Here is a 25,841-nt window from a genome sequence, read left to right as displayed (position 1 = left end):
AATATAGGCTAAGACTTATTTTGAGGATTTAGCGTCTTTGTTTTAAAGTTTTTTTGGTATTAAGAAAATATTTTTTACTTTGAAGTATCCGTTATAATTTGGATTTTTAAACTGACATTTGTTTATACGCGAATAGCTTTATTAATATACCGGAAAAATAGAATGAAAATTCGATAAATGCGATTTGTAATTTTAATTTTTTTGGTCGCTAGAAAATTTCTTTATTTTAAAGAAGCCGCATCTTGGGCTCGGAATCAATACCAAAATCCTTAAGGGAAGGTCAAAACCTTTGGATCCATGTAAGCCTTTTTTTTTTTTTTTTGAGTGTATGCAGTGTGTAAATAATTATGAACCGATATGAACCACTTTTCGCCAAATTTCAACCGGATCATATGAAAATTGGTCATTCTCGATGGTTAAGAAGTCAAATTTGGCGTTCAGTTTATATCGGGGCAATATATACTTATGCACCGAGATGGACCAGATTTTGCGTGATTAGTAGAAAACAGTAATTGAGATCGCTTACCAAATTTCAAAGGGATCAGATGAAGTTTGCTTCTCCAGGAAGCTCAAGAAATAAAATCTGGGGATCGGTTTATATGAAGGTTATACCCATACCTTCATATATAGACCAGTTTTTGCACGGCTGTTAGAGGCCATAGACTAACATCATATACCGAAATTTTAACCGGATCGGATGATATTTGCTCCTCTAAGAGGCTCCGCAAACTAAGTCTGTGGTCTAAAATTAGTCCGACTTAAATCAAGAACAACTACTTGGATCAAGTTTGAGGTCAATAGCATGTTTTGTTCGGAAGTTAGCACACAGAAAAAAAAGTGTCTCGTAAATTTAAGAAGATTTTTACAATAATTTATTACAAGAATTTTCCAGAATTTTAGTTCATATTTCGTATCTTCAACGAAAATTAACTACTCGAAAGGAAATTTTACAAATTCTAAGTAGCAATCGTTTAGTTCATGGCCTACAAAATACGATGGAAATTTCTTTAAAAAATTTCTTAACTGGTAGTTAAAAATTCGTTTGTCATGCTATAAAACTACTTGTGAAATGTAAAGTATTTTCTAAATAATAAGTGCAATTTATTAAAGGATTTTTTGTATGAGAAAATATTTTTTTACGAAAAATGAACTTGAAAGTGGATAGCAATTTCTTACTGACAATTCCTATAGTTAATAATAGTTGGTACAACATTTCTCAATGAAATATTTTTAGTTCACATATAATTAAATTTATAGACATTTTCGTCAAAAATGGGTAGATATCATTTCATGAAGTTTTTGCTAATTTTAAGTTAAACGTTTTATCGTTCTTATACTGATATGCATTGAGGAGTATTGTTTTCAGAGTAAATTGCGGGCAGATGCGATGAACTAATGCATAGTACAGAGATCTTTCTCGTCAAAGTGGAATATGTTTAATGTAAAGATGATGTTACTTGACATTTTTTTGAGAGTGAGAGCATGCAATGCAATAATGAGAAATGGTAGGGAGTGATGGGGATGTTGTGTATATCTGAGCGTGGGGTTGTTTTTATTTTTGTTCTTTCAGTGGTTTGTGTGTGTGTGTGTGTTTGTTATTCGCGGATAGTTTATTTGGCTAGATGAGGTGTTGTTTTCAATAAAGGCACATGTGTTGTTGTTGTTGTTGTAGGAATGTTTTGGCTTTGCTTGGTTTTGTTTGGCATACTTCAGTTGTGTAGTTGGCGTTGGCGTGGGCTGTTGCATCTTTTAAGCATGTATGCAACAAGGGAAAAGGGAAGATAAAGGCATGGAATATTTTGGATTTTTGAGACATATATTGGTGTTTGTTTATTAAACCTTATAAATGAAAGTTATTCATATTTATCGGTATATTATCGGTAGTTTAGAAAAAAATTATTACGAATATTTAGGAAAATATGTTGAAATTGAAAGTGCATTGAAAATGTTTATTATTCAATGTAAAAAATTAATATTCAATTCCAGATGAATTTGTAAATTTTTTTATATCTCAACGTATAGTTTAGTCATAAATTGGTAAGTATTTTTTTAATATGGCTTTCTTTTAAAAAGAATATTTTTATGTACATTATTATTTGTTCATTATTTTTTTTTTTGGAAACCAGTTTAATGTTTTTCTTTGTTGTAAAAGCAATATTTAATTTCAGAGCAATTCCAGATGGATTCGAACAAATAAAAAAATATAGAATTGGTAAGTTTTCTTTTAAAAATTTGATTTCTTTCAACTAGAATATTTACGTTTTTAAGACCTTTTTATCATCAAAATTAAAAACATTACCTTATTTTAGTATTTCTTTAATCAATTTTTTTGGAAAGCAATGTAATATTTTTAATGTAAAAGACAAATATTTAATTTCAGAATAACCCCTTAAAAATTTGGAAAAATTGTTTGTACTCCTTTGCTTGTAATTTAATAGTGAATTGGTAAGGACTCTTTAACCCTGGACAGCCATGCTTATTTTTTGTACATTAACGTCATCCTTCGTCATTTTGACTACGGCTCATTTCAAGACGCTATAATTTTCATCGTGAGCGAAAAAGTGAACTAAACTTGAATTTATTTTCTTATTCAATTTGGTTTTAATTAGTATAAAACAAAAATTCATAAAACGGTCGAATTAGTATAACTTAAATTTACCATTTTCCAGTAGACTAAAATGCATTTTAAATCGAAAATGAAATTACGTGTCGTCAGTTTGACGAATGGTGACTGTCTAGGGTTAACCAGAATATTTGGTTTGTTTTATGCGTATTTTTAATTTTTGTCATTAGATTTTTTGGAATCCTATTTAATAATATTATTTAATGTAAAAAATAAATATTTAATTTCAGAGTAACCCAAATAAATTTGGACAACTTTTTATATTTCCCCTCAGCGTACAATTTAATAGAGAATTGGTAAGTTTTATATTAAAATTTTGGCTTTCTTTCAACTAGAATATTTAGTTTATTATATCCTTCACATCGATAACAACACACGTTCATGAGTTTATATAGAATACTTCACTATTTCTCTAATTGTTGCAGGTACAAATTTTATGAGATACGTTTTCCAAAGAAAAGTTGAATTCCTTACACCATTTGATAAAATGCCCCCAAATATGGTAAGTTACAAGCTAAAATGAGTAATTAAAAAATCATATTTCATTACATGGTGTTAATTTTTAACAATTTTTCATTATTGCTTCCATTTTTTTCCAGCAACATATGTGAAAAAAATTACCTACGATGAATAAAAAAAGGATAAGTCAAAATATCCAAACAGCGAGTTCAAATGAACTACTCTCTGTTCCACGTGGTCATAATTCATATTCATAAAAAACATTGTATTAAGAACTTTCGTCATAAGTTTTTATAATAAAGTACTTTTGCTTAAAGAAAGTTTAATTTTAATGTATGAACATTTTCATAATAGTAAAACGGGTTGTTGTTCCTTTAATTATTTAATTTCTCTGTAATGTGGAATGATTGATTTAAAAATAGTTTAGTCGTCGACATTTTAAAGAGACTGTTAACCAATTTTTATTATCGGGTTTCTCACAAAATAAGCAAGTAAACGAAAATAATACTGACTTTTTAACTTGGTAGGGGTATATAAATGTTATGGTGTTGTAAAAATGAACTAAAATACAATGTTATAGATGAACTAAAATTTAAGAGAATTATAAACTAGACAAGTTGAAAAAAATCTTAAGGGCTAAATCATGGTCAATATTACTACAGTTTAGTTCATTTTGCAATGGAAAAGGGTTCACTGTTTTTTCAGTGCATGATCTCAACAAACTGACGGACTGACATTTCTAGATCGACACAGAATTTCATTACGAACCTGAATATATATACTTTATGGTGTCTGAGAATTTTTATTTCGATTTGTTACAAACAGAACGACAAATTTGACATATCCCCCATCAATATGATAGAGGGTATAAAAAACTCTCCTCTGGAATTGGAAACATTTCAAATATCTATGTTATGAACTAAACACTTACTTTGCAATATCTTGTTCATAGATTGCGGCTACCATAGCCGATAATTCCAGCTCTAGAGTACCACTGCCACTTCGTGTACAAAATCCGCTGGACACTGAATCATTGCGTTCCAAAGATTTCATTGCTGAATCGTCATCATCACTGTATGGCAACTGCGTAAATGCCGGCTGCTGATCTTGTAGCAAATGATCGCCTACCTTCTGTTGGAGATTATGTAATAGGTTCGGTATATGGACAATTGGTGATATTTGACCAGTTGTAGGTGCGGGTAATAGCAATGGAGTTCCATCATCTAATGTTGAACTACGGCTTAATGATGGTTTAGTGGCAGCTGATGTTGCTGTCTCCTGATGCTGTTTGTTGATGTTGGTGATGGTTGTGGTGGTGGTGATGGTAGTAGAATTGCTACTATTTACATTGGCCATTGTTTCTGCTGCCGCTGTTGTTGTCGTCCGTGTTGTTGTTGCCGATGATGTAGATGTTGTTACAGTGGATTTGATGCTTGCATTGCTAGCATTGGTGTTGCTGTTCATTTCATGTTGTTGGACAATTACACCAATGATTGATGGACATGACAACAATGATGCTGGAAGCTGTTGATGTTGCTGCTGTCTGCTAGCACTTGTCATAGATGTTGATGATGACGGTTCTATACCGCTGCCAGTGCCATCATTGCTGTTGGACATCCAAATATCGGAATCATTACTGGAAGATGAAAAAAAAAAACAAAATACATATGTGAATGTAAATCATTTAATGCAATTTAAAGAAATTGTCCGATTATGTTTTCAACTAAAAATTAAAAACAAGTAAGTAAAGTAGAAAGTCGGGCGGGGCCGACTATATCATACCCTAAACCACTCTAACTGAATTAGTAATCATAAGCATTTGTGGGGTAACATTGATATAGGTATGGGAGATAAACCGCAGTTGCATATTTAAGAAAATTAAAGGGTACGTGTTTATGCGTGCTTTGTGTCAATCTGACTATAGCTCATAGCCAATGTTGCCAGGGAAAATGTTCGGTTTACCCTACAAGGACAAAAAAAGTTCCCTACTTTCCCATACATTCCCGAACAATTTTCCCTACTATATTTTGCGTTAAATTTAAAAAATTTTACAAAACAAAAATGGTTCTAAGTACTTTATTATCTTAAAACATGAATATGCAACGTATATAACTTAGAATATAAATTTGTATTACCACCACGGTTGCCACAGTTGGTAGAATTCTACCCAAATTAGTAATCTTTTTTGTTAAATCTCTAAAAAAAATAAAATTTTGGAAAAAGTTTCTATAAACAAAGTTTCGTGAGAAATTTTTCTATAGAAAAAAAATTTTGACAATAAATTGTATAGAAATAAAATTTTGAGAAAAAATTCCAAAGATATAAAATTTTGAGAAAATTTTGTTAAATCTCTACAAAAATAAAATTTTGGAAAAAGCCTTGCCGGCTTCTACTTTCCTCCTCTAGTAAATGTAAAAATTATTACAAATTGTGTTGAGTGAAAATGTCCTACATTATGGCCCTACGTCCCTACAAGACGCTAAATATTAGAAAAACCATACATATAGGGAATTTCCCCTACTTCTAGCAACACTGGCTGTGTTGATATTGCGCCTACGGAGTTAGTATGCCACAAATATTGAGCCCATTATTAAAAAAGAGAAAATCGTTAAATTAGTGTGGGTAATACATACAAATTTGTAATAAAAAAAATCCCTACAAGACGCTAAATATTAGAAAAACCATACATATTAACCGATTTTCATCAAAATCGGTTAATAATTGCGACCGGAATCCTGTGAACAACAAATACATGGACAGACGGACGGACGGACGGACACCAAGCGCTAGATCGACTCAGGAGGTGATTCTGAGTCGATCGGTATATATTTTATGGGGTCTAAAATCAATATTTCTGGTAGGCACATTTTTTGGCCGATCAAACTTATTATACCCTGACCACTATGTGGTTTAGGGTATAATAAAACAAGTAAGGAAAGTCAAAAGTCGGGCGGGGCCGACTATAAATATTATACCCTTCACCACTTTGTAAGTCCACATTTTCTATACCATATCAAATCCGTCCAATGTGTTGGATGCTATATGAATCCATACACATATATTCTGTATATCTGAGCAGATCTGTACAGAGTTCTGCAATACTTATAGATTTTACAATTAAGTCGGCTAATGCGCTGAGGTGGAATACAATGTTAGTAAAAAAATATAGGAAACATTTAAATATGAACCAATTTTGAGGCAACTTCGCAAAAGTGTATTTATGATTTATCGGTCGATAGATGTGTAATAGAGTAGTAGGAAAATTTGAGTCATTTTGATAAGTTTTCGACTTAGCAGTGGCGATTTGATAAGGAAAATGTAGGTAGGTTTGCCTAAATCGGAAAAACATATATATGGAATCTATATCGAAATCTGAACCGATTGCAATCAAATTTCACATGCATAGTTACTATGTTGAATCTACTCCCTGTGCAAAATTTCACGTAAATCGGATAACAACTTTGACCTGTGTGGTCATATGACGGAAAATCGGGCGAAAGATATATATGGGAGCCATATCAAAATCTGAACCGATTTCAACCAAAATAATCACGCATATGCAGAACCTTAATTCTACTGCCTGTGCAAAGTTTCAAATCAATTCTACTTCCTCTGCAAACTTTCACGTAAATCAGAGTAGCATTTTTGCCTCTGTGGGCATATTAGTCCAAATCGGGCGAATGATATATATGGGAGCTATATCTAAATCTGAACCGACTTCAACTAAATTTTGCACAATTAACGATACTATAAAACGTACTCCTTGTGCAAAATTTCAAGCAACTCAGGGCAAAACTCTGGCTTTTGAGGCCATATAAATCCAAATCGGACGAAAGATATATATGGGAGCTATATCTAAATCGGAACCGATTTTAACCAAATTTAGCACACTTAACGATACTATTAAACGTACTTGTTGTGCAAAATTTGAAGCAAGTCAGGGCAAAACTCTGGCTTTTGGGGCCATATAAGTCCAAATCGGCCGAAAGATATATATGGGAGCTATATCTAAATCTGAACCGATTTCAACTAAATTTGGCACAATTAACGATACTATTAAACGTACTTGTTGTGCAAAATTTGAAGCAAGTCAGGGCAAAACTCTGGCTTTTGGGGCCATATAAGTCCAAATCGGACGAAAGATATATATGGGAGCTATATATAAATCTGAACCGATTTAGCTGATATTTGGCAGTTTTTACCGGACTGACAAAACATTCAGATGTACAAAATTTGAAGAACTTCGGTTCATAAATACGTGAATTATGATCAAATCTGTGATAACTATATATGGCAGCTATATCTAAATCTGAACCGATTTTTTCTAAAATCAATAGCGATTTTCTTCTACCCGAAGAAAGACGTTATGTAAAATTTGAGGACGATCGGACTTAAACTGCGACCTGTACTTTGTGCACAAAATTACATATACAGACAGACAGACGGACATCGCTAAATCGACTCAGAATTTAATTCTAAGCCGATCGGTATACTAAAAGATGGGTCTATGACAATTATTTCTTGGCGTTACATACAAATGCACAAACTTATTATACCCTGTACCACAGTAGTGGTGAAGGGTATAAAAAAAACTGACAAAATTTTCTATAGAAATAAAATGTTGACAAAATTTTCTATAGAAATAAAATGTTGACAAAATTTTCTATAGAAATAAACTTTCGACAAAATTTTCTATTGAAATAAAATTATTACAAAATTTTCTATAAAAATAAAATGTTGAAACAATTTTCTATAGAAATAAAATTTTGACAAAATTTTCTATAAAAATAAAATTTTTACAAAATTTTCTATAAAAATAAAATTTTGATAAAACTTCCTATAAAAATAAAATTTTGAAAAAATTTTCTATAGAAATAAAATTTTGACAAAATTTTCTATAAAAATAAAATTTTGGTAGAAAATACTACAGAAATAAAAGTTTACAAAATTTTCTATATGAATAAAATGTAAAATAAAATAAAAAAAAATGAAAAAATAAAATAAGTTTCCATAGAAATAAATTTTAACAAAATTGTCTATAGAAATAAAATTTGACAAAATTATCTATAGAAATAAAATTTTGACAAAATTTTCTATAGAAATAAATTTTTGACAAAATTTTTTTATATAAATAAAATTTTGACAACATTTTTCTATAGGAATAAAATGTTCACAAAATTTTCTAAAGAAATAAAATGTTCAAAAAATTTTCTATAGAAATAAAATGTTGACAAAATTTTCTATAGAAATAAAATTTTTACAAAATTTTCTATAAAAATAAAATGTTGAAAAAATTTTCTATAGAAATAAAATTTTGACAAAATTTTCTACAAAAATAAAATTTTTACAAAATTTTCTATAAAAATAAAATTTTGATAAAACTTCCTATAAAAATAAAATTTTGAAAAAATTTTCTATAGAAATAAAATTTTGACAAAATTTTCTATAAAAATAAAATTTTGGTAGAAAATACTACAGAAATAAAAGTTTACAGAATTTTCTATATGAATAAAATGTAAAATAAAATAAAAAAAATGGAAAAATAAAATAAGTTTCCATAGAAATAAATTTTAAAAAAATTGTCTATAGAAATAAAATTTGACAAAATTAACTATAGAAATAAAATGTTGACAAAATTTTCTATAGAAATAAATTTTTGACAAAATTTTTTTATATAAATAAAATTTTGACAAATTTTTCTATAGGAATAAAATGTTCACAAAATTTTCTAAAGAAATAAAATGTTCAAAAAATTTTCGATAGAAATAAAATGTTGACAAAATTTTCTATAGAAATAAAATGTTGACAAAATTTTCTATAGAAATAAAATTTTGACAAAATTTTATATAGAAATAAAATTTTGACAACATTTTTTTTTTAAATTTTATAGAAATAAAATTTTGGCAAAATTTTCTATATGCAAAAAATGTTGACAAAATTTTCTGCAGAAATAAAAGTTAACAAAATTATCTTAGAAATAAAATGTTGACATAAGTTTCCATAGAAATAAAATTTTGATAAAATTTGACAAATTTTTCTATAGCAGCAAAGCTTCGACAAAATTTTCTATAGAAATAAAATTTTGGCAAGATTTTCTATAGAAAAAAATGTTGACAACAATTTCAAAATAAGATTTTTTTTAAATTTGGTATACTTTTGGTAAAATGGAAATTTTGGTAGATTATTTTTAGCACGAGTGGCAATCGTGCTTACAAGTCCTCAAAGTTCCAAAATGGCCAAAAAGGAAAAAATAAAAATTTACATCTTTTACAAACTTTAGCGTTCGTCCGTGTGCCTCAAAAACCCCGGACGGACACCAAGATCGACTCAGGAGATGATTCTGAGTCGATCGATATATATTTTATGGGGTCTAAAGTAAATATTTCTAGTAGGCACATTTTTTGGCAGATCAATGTTATTATACCCTGACCACTATTTGGTTTAGGGTAAAAAAAATTGTTGAGTTAGTCTGTATCAAATTGTTTTCATATCCTGTAAAAACAGTCAACATTTATCACAAAAATTCTGTAATTTTCTTCCAAATAAAATTCCTTACAGCGAAAAGCAAATGCACTGAAAAAACAGTGAACCTACCAGGAAGAAAAATTTTGGTTAATTTTAGAAAAATAAGATTACCCAGCCAAAAAAAGAGCGTCGCCAAAAAAGGAGTTTTGGATTAGGAAGTGGTGCAAAATTGGCACAGAAGCGATGAATTTAACATGGATTTGTTATAGGACGGATGTCTACCATTTCGATAGTCGTTGCGCTGAATGTGCACCACTTCTTAAGGTGTGATCCGAATTTAGAATTTTGGATGTGAATTAAAAAAAAATTATATGTTGCCAAATAATTAAATTCTATATTTTTTTCGCAATTTTTCTAGATTGAATTTATCATTTTTTTCGATAAAATTTTATTAATTTGTACCATTTTATTAATTCTTACTCTGTTTTTAACCCATTTGAAACAAAAAAGTTAAAAATATCCATTAAATATATGAAAACAGCGAGTTATAAAAAATTGAATTAAAAGAACATCCTGTGTAGTTAAAATGAAGAACATCTTTGGGAGGACCGTTTTAGAAGTGTTTTTAAAGTAGTGCCTTTGGAACAATTTCCAAATTTGTTTTGTTGGGTATTTTTAGAAAATTTTAACTAAACTGTATTAGAAATGCTGATATCACGCCGTTATCACAAAAATAAGTAAATATTTTTCGACAAATTAAAAAAAAAAAAAATATATTATGTTAGACATAATTATTTGTTTTCACTTGCCTAAGAAAATTTTTCAGTTTGAAGGAAAAAAATGGAGTTTAAAATTGCAAGAATGTCTTTAGTGCCATACGAAGTTCAAGATGGGCGTATTTGTAATAAAATTTAAAAATCTGTTGTTAGAAGAACGAATTTAGTAAATGCTTCATTTGTCTAAATTTTTCTCCCGGTTTTTAGTTAATTTAACTAACGTACACTAATAGAAAAAGTTTCGTTATATTAACGAAATGTGTCATTAAAAGCCAATGAAAAAATTCGTTAATACAACGAATTTTTTTCCTGCCAATCAACGTAACGTTTCGTTCTATTAACGAATATTTTCATTGTATTAATGAAAATGCTTCGTTATATCAATGAACATTTTTCGTTGGCTGACTTTTAATGACGTTTTCTTTGTGTGTACGTGAAAATTATTAGAGTAAAGGAAACTTTCTCCATACATAATAATACCATGATCTAAAATAAAGTTAAATTGGCTTTAGTGAAATGGAGGGTTCACCTTTTTTTAAGTGTGCCAAACGATATTAGTTTGTCTAATATTTCTTTTGGGGGAATATAATATTTTTTTTTGCGTGTACACCAGTCACACAGTATCTTCATGTTGACATTAATTAATAGATTGTATGTAAATTTTTCCAACTCTTTGCCAAATATTCACAATCACTCTTTTGACACCTTAAGATTTTGGCATCTTTCCATTGCAATAGTACACCGTCCATTGTATTAATGATCACTCTCAATAATCAAAGCTATTTATCACCAAAGAAAACTTAATTGCAACAAACTATACATGCTACTCAAATGCCATAGCAAGCTTGCGAACAAATGGACAATTTGTCTGCAACCTAAATAATGATTAGGGGTCTATTAGTTATGCTGCACTTCAATATTTTAGTATTTGCTAGTTTCAGCACACTAACAACCAATTCAATTCATATTAAAGTTGTTAAATATTGTAAATTATTTTATTAATTTCATTCTGTGAACTCAGTAGTCAAAAAGTCGTCATCACCACTGTTTGTATGTAGTCGCTGTCGTTTTGAACTTCATACCCCTTTGCTATAGTAATGTTTAAATTCTATTAAAAGATTAATAGTGTTATGTAGTAGCGGTGGCACATGCGCAGATTATATCGCATGCATTGTTTTTGTGTAGCTTGTAATTTAATTAGATATTAGCTAGATAAATTTCACAAAAGCGAATTTTAAACGAATTCACCAAAGATATTAAACTTCCAACAATTAATTATGTATAACCATTTAAGGTAATGCTAAATACAACAAAAGACTTAAATTGGCTATTAAGAGATAATATTTGGATTTTCAAATAAGGGAAAATAATTACATAGCAAATTTTTGTCTAATACAAATTTTGATCATAACAAAACGGAGTGAGGAAAAGCTAACCTTAGGCATTGTTATGGTATCCTTGACCAACCATACTTGGGAGATATTAAAAACAAATATTAACGTTTGCATAAGAATTGTAATCGTTAAAGTCGTATATCTGTGAATTATGGAAAATTAAAATTAAAGAACAATTTAATTTTTTATTTTTTTTACATTTAAGAGACGAATTGAAAACCTTTATAGTTAGAACCCAACTTTCTTTTATTATATTCTTAATTTATTATGGTTATAAATATTACAAATAAAAAAATTTAAGAGAAAAATGCCTAATATAGGCTAAACCATTTTTTCCATTTCCATTTTTATACCCTCCACCATAGGATGGTGGTATATTAACTTTGTCATTCCGTTTGTAACACATCGAACTATTGCTCTAAGACTCCATAAAGTATATATATTCTGGGCCGTGGTGAAATTCTGAGTCGATCTGAGCATGTCCGTCCGTCCGTCTGTTGAAATCACGCTAACTTCCGAACGAAACAAGCTATCGACTTGAGACTTGGTACAAGTAGTTGCTATTGATGTAGGTCCATTGGGCCATATCGGTCCACTTTTATGTATAGCCCCATATAAACGAACCCACAAATTTGGCTGGCGGATCCTCTAAGAGAAGCAAATTTCATCCGATCCGGCTGAAATTTGGTACATGGTGTTAGTATATGGTCTCTAACAACCATGCAAAGACAAACAGAAGTTCAAAGAAATAAGAGCAAATTTTACAAATTTACGCTGCAATTTCTCAATTATATTCACTTGTGGGCACATACAAGGATTCCAAATCAAGTGCGCATATTCTAACTTTGATATAACGAAGCAAGAATATAATATTTTTTGCACGTAAGGGTCACTAAATTTCCGACTGTTACGCTTAACAAAAGCTAGTGATGAATACGATTGAGGCATTATATAATCTATATGTCTATTGAATGACAATTTGGAGTCGAAAAATACACCTAGATCCAATTTCTCATCAACTTCTTTAACCAGTTTATTATTAATATAATACTCCATAAATATGGGACATCTCAGTTTAGAAAAACATAAGTAATAACACTTTTCTGAGCTCAAATGTAAATAATTCAACGAGCACCAACGTTCAATAGATTTGAGATCTAACTGCAATAAACTTGGATCGTTTTAAGCGAAATAAAATGGATTTTTAGCGTCGTTTCATAACTGTTGATGAAACATGGATCCACCAAAGAACAATCCAAACAATGGACTGAAGCTGGGGGAAGTGTCCCAAAGAAGGCAAAAACAATTCAATCGGCTGGTAAGGTTATGGCAACGGTTTTTTGGGACTTCAAAGGTATTTTATTGATTGACTTGCAAAAGGGTAAAACAATAAATTCAGAGTACTATTGCAAACTTTTGGATCAATTAAATGTACAAGTTCGAGAAAAACGTCCTGGTTTACAACACACAAAAATAATTTTTCATCAAGACAACGCACCAGCGCACAAGAGTGTTTTAATAATGGCTAAAATCAACGAATTAAAGTACGAGTTGCTTGACCACCCACCTTATTCTCCTGATTTAGCTCCCAGTGACTTTTACTTTTTCCCAAATCTAAAAAAATCCTTGCTAGTAAGCGTTTTACCTCAAATGAAGATGCAATTACAGTTGTAAACCACTATTTTAAAGACCTTGAGGAAAACTATTTTAATCAAGGGATAGAATTGCTAGAAAAACGTTGGACTACAGTGCACGAAATAAATATAGGTTCACATAGAAATGTGTTCTCTTTTTAGAAATAAATAGATATATTTGTCTCTTTCTATAATAAAATTGTTCTAGCATTGCATTAGATTGGATACCGTTACATATGTTGTTGTTTTTGCTGCATACAACAAAAATCAAACGGTTTTGATGCTTTTGCACGAAATATCAAACGAAATAAATATAGGTTCAGTGTAGTTTACATATTGGTTATGTAACATTTAAGAGCACAAACAGAACAATTTTTTTTAATTACTTCTCGACATTGTTAAATTGTCGTAATCAATGAATTGAGGCTCTGTACTCGTTGTTCTTGCTGAGCAAAAACACACAAATAAAATGGCCCGTGGAAAGCCTTTGTCAGCGGAGGAAAGAGGAAAAATATTGGCTTTTAAAGATCAAAATCTATCCAATCGAGCTATTGCAAAGATAATTGGAAGATCTCTAAATGTGGTTAACAATTTTATAAAATTAGGCTCAGAATATGGTACGAAAAAGAGTCCCGGACGAACGCCAAAACTCTCGAAACGTCAAAAATCGCAAATTATTCGGACCGCATCCCGAGAAAATGTTTTTGCATCGCAAATAAAGAGTCAACTCGATCTTCCAGTCACCACCAGACGCGTCCAACAAGTTTTAAAGAGCTCAGAAAATCTTGTGTTCACGAAAAGAATGGCGTGCCCCGCGTTAACTATAGTTCATAAGGAGAAACGCATGATTTGGGCAAAAAAACATATGGAATTTGGAGAGAAGTGGAAAAATGTATTGTTCAGCGATGAGAAAAAGTTCAACTTAGACGGTCCCGATGGTTTCCAGTATTACTGGCGTGATATACGTAAAGATAAGCAAATTCGAATGTGTAGAATTTTTGGTGGCGGTACAGTCATGATTTGGGGAGCCTTTTCGTACCATGGAAAGCCTCCTCTGGCTTGGATAACTACAAGAATGACATCTGAAAATTATATTGAAATGCTGGAAATATCGTTGTTGGAGCATGGTGAGGCATTAATGGGTCCGGACTTCATTTTGCAGCAGGACAATGCAGCAATTCACAACTCACGTGTAACAAAAGATTGGTTTTCTGCTAAAAATATCAAACTTTTGGATTGGCCCGCACGTAGTCCAGATCTCAATCCTATCGAAAACCTATGGGGAATTTTAGCAAGAAAGGTTTATGACAATGGGAAGCAATACGAATCTACTTCTGATCTTAAAAATGCCATAAGATGTGCGAAATTCCTTTGGAGGTTTTGCAAAACTTGGTTATTTCGATGAAAAATCGTATTTTTGATGTTATAAAATATAAAGGATGCAGTACCAGTTACTAAGTTAAAACATTTCTGTATTTCTTTAGAAGATTAGGAGTCTGAACCTATGTTTATTTCGTACCTTGTTTTCCTAAGTTTGATATACGATTTTAGTTTGCTTGAAAATTGAACTAATTTTAAGTTAATTTTATGTATATGTATGAAGTACTAAAATAAAAATAGAAAACATAAAATTCATGTAAACCATTTTTTTAGTTTTCCTTATTTTATGGGTGAACCTATATTAATTTCGTGTACTGTACGTGTATTGAAGTTTCAGGAGATTATATTGAAAAATAAAAATATTTTTGAAAAACTAACTATTCTCTTTCATTGATAGGCTAAGAAGTTTCCGAACCCACCCCAAACACATTTTGCTTCAAGCATATATATTTTCACGATTGATCCAAACAAAATATTGTTAGTATTGTTCAAACATATTATGTTTCACCTTAGGCATACACTGATGGGAAAACATTTTAATGAAATTTTCCTTGTGTATATATATTCTTAAGGCGCTAATTGGTTACTTGCATTCTTTTACTTGCAGCATACTCTCTTTCTAAACACATATATGTTTATAGGCTATTTCGAAATTGATATATGTTTGCATCCAAACATTTTATGTCCCAAACATAATATGTTCTAACATATTAACATATATATCCCAAACATGTTATGCTAGTTTATGAACATTATATGTTTGCACTTAAAAATCAACGTTTATCACAAAAGGTATATACTTTTCATCCAAACAAACTTCCTTCTAGCGAAAAGCAAATGGGAAACGATATTTGTTCGTCCAAAATTTTGTTTGGGAGGAAAGTTTTTTTGGGGTATATGGTGCAATACCACTTCTATGGGTTTGGCCTGGGGTATTATGTAGACCCCGCCTGTATTTTATCTAATTCTTAATGTTTAAGTAGATTACAACTTGAAAAAAAACAATCACATTATTTTTCACCATTAAATATATAGAGCCCATTTCTTTCTTGGCCATCGGCGTCAATGCCAGTTAGACCATGGATTTGCTCTGAAAACATATGTTCATCTTCCTCCTCTATGACATGAGGCCAGAAATCTAGTACTCGTATTTTATGACATTTTTATTAGCATATGCTTTTTTATAAATGAAACACGCTTAAACATTGAAATATATAGGGAAACTTTTTTTTTCAAATTTCTTGCTTGAGAAGATGAATGTGTTGGCACAAACCAAATGCAATTTTGCTTAACCACAAAAACAAAAGCGTTTTTATTATCACAATGACCTTTGAAAGCATCCAAGCGTCAAAGTAAATTACCTGTAGCTACTCCTAAGCAACATTTAGTTAATACATTTCCTTGTGAACCAAAACGATTAGATTTGGAAACTATATTCTACACCTTTAAATCCAAGTTTAGATAAAGTCTGAATGTTTTGTTGTCGCCCCATTGACTATCATGAGGTTTGCATTGAATGTTGTGGTTTTTTCTTCTGTTTGCAAATAAAATCGACAAAAAATACCATGTCTTGACATTATCATTAGTAACAATTTAAAATTATAAACTTGTGAATAAATATTGTTTTTTTTTTTTTTTGTATAACCCTTTCCGACCTATAGCCGATCCACGTGATAGATTTTCCTAAATTTTTCAATTCTGTTATTTATGTGTACATAGAACATTTTAAATTATTAAGTTTGTTCAGTTTGATCCTGTATCCTGTTTTTTCAGGATACGTACAATTGTTGCAGTCCGGTAAATTCCGGTAAAAGTCCGGACGTAAAAATATTAAAAAACACAAAATAATCACGAAGTTACTGTTTGCATACAATATTTAAAATGTTTTCTTATTGAAAACACTTGTTTGATGAAATATTCCACAATTTAAATAATTTTAATATATTTGCAAACTTACATCTTCCACTCATTTTTACAAATGCGCAAAGTACACTGCTGAAACCACAAAATTAATATGAAAAGCAAATATTTATAACAGTTCTTCACATTCTTAGACAAAGAGAGAGCATACACCATTATTTTTTTGCCGTTCTTATCGCAGTACGTCATATATTAAAGAAATTATAGAGACTTAAACTTACCCGCACAATTGTGCGTACACGGTCGGAAAGGGTTAACATATCAAATAAATACAAACTCAGTGGAATTCAGAGATGTTTTGGTAAAAAAAATAATTAGAAATGTTTAGAGGCGAGTGAAACTTCCAAGGCACAACCTCTAAAGCAATGCAAAGGATCCGAAAACGAAGTACTTGAAGTACTGAAGCAATTTTAAGGAAACTTTCCAAAAGTTTATTTATGATTTATCGCTCGACATATATGTATTAGAAGTTTAGGAAAATTAGAGTCATTTTTACAACTTTTCGACTAAGCAGTGGCGATTTTACAAGGAAAATATTGGTATTTTGACCATTTTTGTCGAAATCAGAAAAACATATATACACACAGAAAACAGATAGATTGAAAATCGATTATTGTAACGAAAATTCTACATTTACAATCACATCACAGTTGTGTCATTAATTTTACTTTATTTACAATCGTTATTTCGTTCCTTCTACCATTTGTTGTTTGTAATACAAGACAATTAGTTGTCTAAACTAAATGCCTCTCTTTTGAAAAAATTTGATAGAATTCGATAGGCACAACCAACCTTATAAAACCTTTGTAACTGTCATTTAGTAGTCAGCACTTTCGTTTGGTACTCACAGCCGAATTCCTTTGAATATATTTTTGAAATGTCAATAAAAATTATTACCATCAAATTTGAAGTATAGTGTGTTTTCGCCGTGCGAAACTGGCCTTAATACACTATATTCGCTGTGAAACGAAAATAATACACAGCAATATTGGCAAAAACAAATAGCTTCAGGATACTCAATGCTACGGTGCGCATCTTCAATATGGAATAATTTCATTGGCGGCTCTGAAAAAATCCATCTCTATATATGAAACCCCAAGAAAGTGACCATCGGGGATAGGTTCGTATGTCGTTTTTAAAACTCCACACTAATTTCTTTACTTAATTTATTGTGTGTTTTAGACATGCTATAGACAGTTCGGACACCATCTATAAATACTAATATGCGAAGAGTACCAAAGATTTAGCTCCATTATCTGTCGATTCCCCAACCTATTCATGCTGGAGGGTATACTTTTAAGGGTGAACATTTTTTATAATGTATTAATATATTTTATTTAAGTATATGTACCTTCCTATCATCTAAAAAATATAAATAAAATTCAGTATTTTGTGGGATTTTGTTATTCAATTCGGTCATGGTGCTTTAAAGTTGGGAGATACAACTAAATGAAGAAGGGAGCAACGACCAATTTCATCGTCTGACACAACCATATCCATGTATAGTATTAGTTGGGTTTCCCATCATTCGATTGAGTCGACCGAATTTGTTGGGTGTCACAACTGCCAACTGGTAGTTGCTACAACTGCCAAAAGGAGGTTGGCAATAAATTCGATTGTCACAACCAATCTGTATTCTCTGTGTATGGGAGCTATATCTAAATCTGAACCGATTTCAACCAAATTTGGCTCGCATAGCTACAATGCTAATTCTACTCCCTGTGCAAAATTTCAACTAAATCGGAGTAAAAGATTGGCCACTGTGGTCATTTGAGTGTAAATCGGGCGAACGATATATATGGGAGCTATATTTAAATCTGAACCGATTTCAACCAAATTTGGCACGCATAGCTACAATGCTAATTCTACTCCCTGTGCAAAATTTCAACTAAATCGGAGCAAACCATTGGCCTCTGTGGTCATATGAGTGTAAATCTGGCGAAAGCTATATATGGGAGCTATATCTAAATCTGAACCGATTTCATCCAAATTTGGCACGCATAGCTACAATGCTAATTCTACTTTCTGTCCAAAATTTCAATTAAATCGGAGTAAAAGATTGGCCACTGTGGTCATATGAGTGTAAATCGGGCGAACGATATATATGGGAGCTATATCTAAATCTGAACCGATTGCAATAAAATTTGGGACACTTGACTACACTACTAATTGTACTCCTAGTGCAAAATTTCAAACGAATTGGGGTAAAACTCTGGCTTCTGGGACTGTATTAGTCCACATCGGGCGAAAGATATATATGGGAGCTATATCTAAATCTGAACCGATTTCAATAAAATTTGGCACACTTGACTATAGTACTAATTGTTCTTCTTCTGGGGCCATAGAAGCCCATATCGGGCGAAATATATATGGGAGCTATATCTAAATTGGAACCGATTTCTTCCAAAATCAATAGGGTTCTATTCTGACTCAAAACAGGAACTCGTGTCAAATTTGAAGGCGATTGGACTTAAACTGCGACCTAGACTTTGATCACAAAAATGTGTTCACAGACAGACGGACATGGCTAGATCGACTCAGGGACCCACCCTGAGCATTATTGCCAAAGACACCATGAGTCTATCTCGTCTCCTTCTGGGTGTTACAAACATATGCACTAACTTATAATACCCTGTTCCACAGTGTGGCGCAGGGTATAACAAATGAACTTCCAAGGCACAACTTCTAAAGCAATGCAAAGGATCCGAAAACGAAGTACTTCCATCTTATGGCAAGCCCAAAATTCCTTGGAGATAACCCAAGTTTGCACTATTTCCGGATCACAAGTTGGGGATCCAAACTACTTTTTTGGAACCTCTGTTTTTGCTAAGTATTTGTCGAGAGGACTTTTTTTCGATAATTTTAAAACAATCGGAAGACTTACATAATCTTTCCAAAAAGTCGGTCAGAGGACTCTTATCTGGAGTCAATTTGGATTATATGAGTCTGTTAGGTTCATAATTCAAGTACATTACACCCTTACCAAGTACTGCTGTAGGGTGTGAATAAAAATAAATCTCAAAACATTGAATTTTAAAAAGAAACCTAACGAAAAACAACATTAAGATAATGTACAGGTGCACTAAAATGATGCGATTTCATTTAAGACTATTTATTATACGGAACTGGAATTTCTACCCCACCACATGGTAGATTGATCTAAACACCAAAACCTAATTTATAAAAGATTAATTATCGCATTTGATTAATTTTATGTTAAGTCATTACCTAAAAACAAAGGCTGTGCTTTTGAGGTTGACAAAAACACAAAGCTAAAATGTCATCGACTTTCTGTTTCATTTTAGGTGGGAAAACAAGAGCTATGGTTGAGCAGCGATAAAATTTGGTTGTATTTTTTGGAAAAATTGTATTAAAATTTCTATTTCCAATGCAATTCATTCTGATTCAGCCTAATGAGAGAAATTTCACTAACAAAAATTACCGTTCATTCTACACGAAAAAAAAAATTCTTTCCTCCCAAGCGAAATTTTTAGACAAACAAAGATCGTTTCCCATTTGTTTTTCGCTATAAGGAAGCTTATTTGGAAGAAAATTATATAATTTTTGTGATAAACGTTTATTCTTTTCCTGGATGTAAAAACAATTTCATAAAGACTAACTTAACAAAAAAAAAAAAAAACAATCTTTTCTGGCTAATTGCTTTTACCCTCACATCTTTCTCACTTCCACGAGGTTTTTTAGTTCTTAGCATCTTTTTCTATAATAAAAACAATGTAGAAGAAATTATTCGATTTTATAATTTTTTTAAATGTTACATTTCGCCTGGACGAAGAATCGAACCGCGGACCATGCAATTTGTAAGCCAACACACTATCCACTGGGCTACGTAGCAGTTATTGTCTTCAATAGACAATTATCGTTATAACTTATATTTATATAGCATAGTTTGCGGCGCCCACGAGCCGATTAAAAAAATTTTATTTAACAGAAACGTACATTTAGTTGGGCACCGTGGAGCAGTGGTTAGGTTAGGTTAGACAATTCAGTACAGTGTGATACCACAGTGGTGAACTTCTCTCCTATCACTGAGAGCTGCCCGATTCTATGTTGTCTTTTTATAGCCGAGTCCGAACGGCGTTCCACATTGCAGTGAAACCACTTAGAGAAGATTTGAAACACTCAGAAATGTCACCAGCATTACTGAGGTGAGATAATCCACCGCTGGAAAACTTTTTGGTGTTCGGTCGAAGTAGGAATCGAACCCACGATCTTGTGTATGCAAGGCGGGCATGCTAATCATTGCACCACGGTGGAGCAGTGATTGGTACATCCGCCTTGCATACCAAGGGTCCTGGGTTAGATCCCTGCTTAGACCGAAAAGCCAAAAGTTTTTTTTTTACATTATTCCAGATATGTTCGGAAGATTCCGAAAAGGTGTTCAATATTAAATACTACTATATTAAATTGTTACTATGAAATTGTAAAATGTGTCTTATTAAAGACATAAAGTCACAAAAGAACAAGGCTTGGCATAAACGACATGGACTGTGTTGTTGATTCAAAAATATTTTTTTTATTGAAAAAATTAAAATTTTGTACCAAACGTATTTTTTTTTTGTGATAACATTGAAAGTTTACGAAAAAACTCAAAAACTCTAACAAAAGAAAAACATTTTCGGTACACGTTTTCCAAACGTTTTTTTTTTCTTTGCTTGTAAGATGACATTCTCAACAAGAGAATGGTTATTGACTTTTGGAAAAATATTTTATTTATTTTACACATTTCGTGTCCTAAAATTTATTTTTTTACGAGAATATCAAATACACAGAAACTTTGCTCTTTTATTACAGTTTTTTCTTCTTCTAATTTCTTCTAAACGTTCAAACTTTTATCACCATAAATTTGTTACAAAATTTTTATTTTTGCAATTTATTATTTTTTTCGTTTATATTAGATACTTTTCTTTTCTGGCTTCATGTCTTAAAATGTATGAATGTGTCTCTAACCACAACTGATATGTTTATTTTGAACGCAAAATTCTGTAAAAATTTAAAATTTTTTGCTTTGAAATAGAACTTTACTTTTTTGAATGAATGTCATAAATGCTACCATTAATATGCCATAACATTAACTAAGAAACTCTATTCATAGGCTGTAATTGTCTTTAATAATAACTCTGTTAACACATAATTACACCCAGAGAAGGAATATGATCACCTCAAACATGTTTTAAGAGCAAAATGTTATTTTTGGGTGGTGACCATGTAACATGGTTTTCGCAACCATGTTATTTTTTCTGAAATCATGTATCTGGTTTCGGCAAGCAGGTTATATTTGACGAGAAAATAGCATTTTAGTGACAAACATGTTACATGGTCACCATACAAAAATAACATTTTGCTCTTGAAACATGTTTGAGGTGATCATATTCCTTCTCTGCGTGTAGATAATTTTTTTTATTTCATTGGATTGATAATTTACTGCGAGAAACACATGAATTACATCGTTGGATATTTTAGACAAGCCATGAAATTTATTAGCCATCATCATCACCATCATCATTGCAGACAATGTTGCTTGGTCTTAGAGTGATAGATTGATAGCAATAATTTAATGCCATAAGTGGCTATGAATGATGCTCAATGCACTTCATTGCATTTGCACAATGGGATAGGGAAATTACAATTTTTTTTATTGAAATAAGTGCTGAAGAAAAAAGTCTCATAGTTGCTAAGTAACAAATGTTAATTTATTCAAAATTTGAAAGAAACCAACAAAAAAAGGCAATGAAAAAAGCATTGCCATTTTAACCATACCGTAGTTCATTATTTCTAGGAACGTTTTGTTTTTTTAGTGTATATCAAAACATGGAGGTGGGTATCGATGATCGGTTTATATGGAGACTATGGTATATATAATTATTTTTACATGGTTGATAGAGGGTATATACTAATATTACTTAGCCAGTTTCAACCGGATCGGATGAAGTTTGCTCTTGGAAGAGGTTCAAGGAGCCACCGTTGTAGCTTCACGCCCAGTTTCGACCGAACACCAAAAAGTTTTTCAGCGGTGGATTATCTCTTCTCAGTAATTCTGGTGACATATCTAAACGTTTCAAAGCTTCTCTTGTGGTTTCACCGCAATGTGGAGCGCCTTTCGGACTCGGCTATAAAAAGGAAGTCCCTTGTCATTGAACTAAATATAGAATCGGGAATCACTCAGTAATAAGAGAGAAGTTTACCATTGTGGTCTCACAATGGAATGCATAGTCTAAGTTAGCCTGAAATATAGGGCTGCCCGAGCAATATATAATAATCGACCGATGCGGACGATTAGAAGGATTATTCTTATAATCTACAAAAATTTGGAGAAAAGTTTACCAAACATTTATCATTTTTTTATTTTGAAAATTTTTATTTCTATAGAAAATGTTGTCAAAATTTTATTTCTTATTATATTTCATGTTAGCCTGATTCTATAGAAAATTTTGTCAACATTTAATTTCTATAGAAAATCTTGTCAAAATTTTATTTCTATAGCAAATTTTGTCAAACTCGTATTTTTTTAATAGAAAATTTTGCAAAAATTTTATTTCTATAGCAAATTTTGTCAAAATGTTATTTCTATAGAAAATTTTGTCAAAATTTTATTTCTATAGAAAGTTTTGTCAAAATTTTATTTCCATAGAATATTTTGTCAAAATTTTATTTCTATAGAATATTTTGTCAAAATTTTATTTCTATAGAAAATTTTGTCAAAATTTTATTTCTATAGAAAGTTTTGTCAAAATTTTATTTCTGTAGAAAATTTTGTCAAAATTTTATTTCTATAGAATATTTTGTCAAAATTTTATTTCTATAGAATATTTTGTCAAAGTTTTTTGTCAATTTTATTTCTATAGAAACGTTTTTTAAAGTTTTATTTCTATACAAAATTTTGTGAAAATTTTATTTCTATAGAAAATTTTGTCAAAATTGTATTTCTATAGAAAATATTGCCAAATTTTATTTCCTAGAAAACTTTGTCAATTTTTTATTCTGTAGAAAATCTTTTATAGAAAATTTTGTCAATTTTTTTGTTGTTTCACGAACGTGGTGGACATATTCTCTGACAACAAAACTGTCCTAACTGAGCAATTTATAAACAAGCTAATTTGGCGTGTTTACTTTACCAATATGATTTCCCATCTCAAGTGCTAGATTTGTGAATGCCATTCGATCCTGGCAATAAAATAAATATGTGATGACAATCTAATGGACTTTTCCATTTGACAAATTTTAGAGAGAAAACCAGTGAGTAAAGTAGAAAGTCGGGCGGGGCCGACTATATCATACCCTAAACCACCCCTACTGAATTAGTAAACATAAGCATTTGTAGGGTATCATTGGTATAGGTTTTGGGGAACATAAAGGGGGGTACATGTTTATGGGTGTCTTGTCACAATCTGAGCAGAAATTTCTAATATTAGGAGCTATAGTTTATTTTGCACCAAAAGAGTTAGTATGCCACTAATATTGAGTCCATTATTAAATAAAAAAGAGGAAATCGGTCAATTAGTTGTGGGTAATAAATCCAAATTTCTGCAAATAGGGCAATAGATTTATGTAAGAGCTACATGCAAGTCTAACTACGATCAGCTAGTACATCAAAATTTTAAATTTGAATAACATAGGTTAATAAATAAGAGTGTTATGGCCAAATATGACAAAATCGAGCGATGCATATATATTGTACCTACATCTAAATCTGAACCAATTTGTATAATATTTTGCTGGTATGATTGATACCACAGAAGGTCACTTTATGTAAAATTTGAGTACGATCAGTTAATAAATGAGGCCCCTATGTGTCAAAAATAAGGTTTTTAGGGGCAAATTTTTCAAAATCGGGCGATACATATATATAGGAGCTATATCTAAATTTGAACCGATTTCAATGAAATTTTGCACATACAGTTAGCGCTATAGAAGATTACATTTAGCCAACTTTGAGTACGATCGGTTCATAAATAAGGGTTTTACGGCCAAATTTGACCAAATCGGGCGATACATATATATGGGAGCTATATCTAAATCTGAACCGATTTCGATGAAATTTTGCAGATTTAAAGGGTGATGAAAAAGTTTACTATGTGCAAAATTTGATGACGATCGGTTTGTAAAAAAAACGCAACGTGACTCCATTTGTCGAAATCGGGCGATACATATATATGGGAGCTATATCTAAATTTGATCCGATTTCTTCCAAATTCAATAGCGTTCGACCTTGTGCCCAAAAAACACCCTGTTCCAAATTTCATTCAAATCGGTTAATAATTGCTACCGGAATCCTGTGAACAACAAATACATGGACAGACGGACGGACGGACGGACACCAAGCGCTAGATCGACTCGGGAGGTGATTCTGAGTCGATCGGTATATATTTTATGGGGTCTAAAATCAATATTTCTGGTAGGCACATTTTTTGGCCGATCAAACTTATTATACCCTGACCACTATGTGGTTTAGGGTATAATTAAGGACTAAAAATATACTCTGGTATCTGGCGAATCTGAACAGTAAATATTGCAAAACTGTATTGTATCGGGAAAATTTTGTTTAATTATAGATTACTTCCATACATTTTTGTCATTAAAATCAAGAAAACATTTCAAGCGAAAAAATATGGCATTGGTAAAATGCGATTATATCGGTTATATGGGGACTATCGGTCCATGGTTTGATATAGACCGATCTCCCGATTTTAATTCTTGGGATTCTAGAATCCGTAGTTTTTATCCAATTTGCCTGAAATTGGAAATCTACAGGTATTCTAGGAAAATAGAGAGATGTGCCATGTTTTATATAGCCCCCATATAAACGGATCTCCCGATTTTACGTCTTGGGCTTCTAGAATCCGTAGTTTTTACCCAATTTGCCTGAAATTGGAAATGTGGAGGTAATCTAGGAAAATAAAGAGATGTGCCGAAATGGAGATTATCGGACCATGTTTCGATATAGCCCCCATATAGACATGTAGCCGCACTGATCATGAAAATTGCTTGAAATTGAATGCAAAATTTCCAGATTTTACTCCTCGTAATGATTTAAATAATTGTGGTGAAAATCTACAGATTTTAGTTTCAAATCAAGGCGTTATTTCATCATTTTCTTGCACACTTATAAGAGATCTTTATGATTCTTCTAAAACTCAAACAAAAACTGGTTCTTATAAATTTAGAATCTGAT

The 25,841-nt window shown here is 31.3% G+C and overlaps 1 protein-coding gene and 1 long non-coding RNA gene across 2 annotated transcripts in view; one reads left to right on the top strand and one right to left on the bottom strand.

The window, feature by feature from the left end:
* The window catches only part of tim (timeless), an 80,819-nt gene that overhangs the window by 4,323 nt on the left and 50,655 nt on the right, over window positions 1–25,841 (bottom strand). Inside the window, exon 15 of the mRNA XM_075296497.1 lies at window positions 4,014–4,718. Within this exon, the coding sequence (XP_075152612.1) occupies window positions 4,014–4,718 (705 nt within the window). The remainder of the gene's footprint in view (window positions 1–4,013; window positions 4,719–25,841) is intronic.
* LOC142226459 (uncharacterized) lies at window positions 17,588–18,049 on the top strand. The gene is made up of 2 exons (XR_012719683.1): window positions 17,588–17,771; window positions 17,834–18,049. It is a non-coding gene; the product is annotated as an uncharacterized LOC142226459 (long non-coding RNA).

Source organism: Haematobia irritans, chromosome 2, assembly GCF_050003625.1.
Source record: "Haematobia irritans isolate KBUSLIRL chromosome 2, ASM5000362v1, whole genome shotgun sequence".
Classification (NCBI taxonomy): Eukaryota; Metazoa; Arthropoda; class Insecta; order Diptera; family Muscidae; genus Haematobia; species Haematobia irritans.
This window is presented reverse-complemented; position numbering and strand designations above follow the sequence as displayed.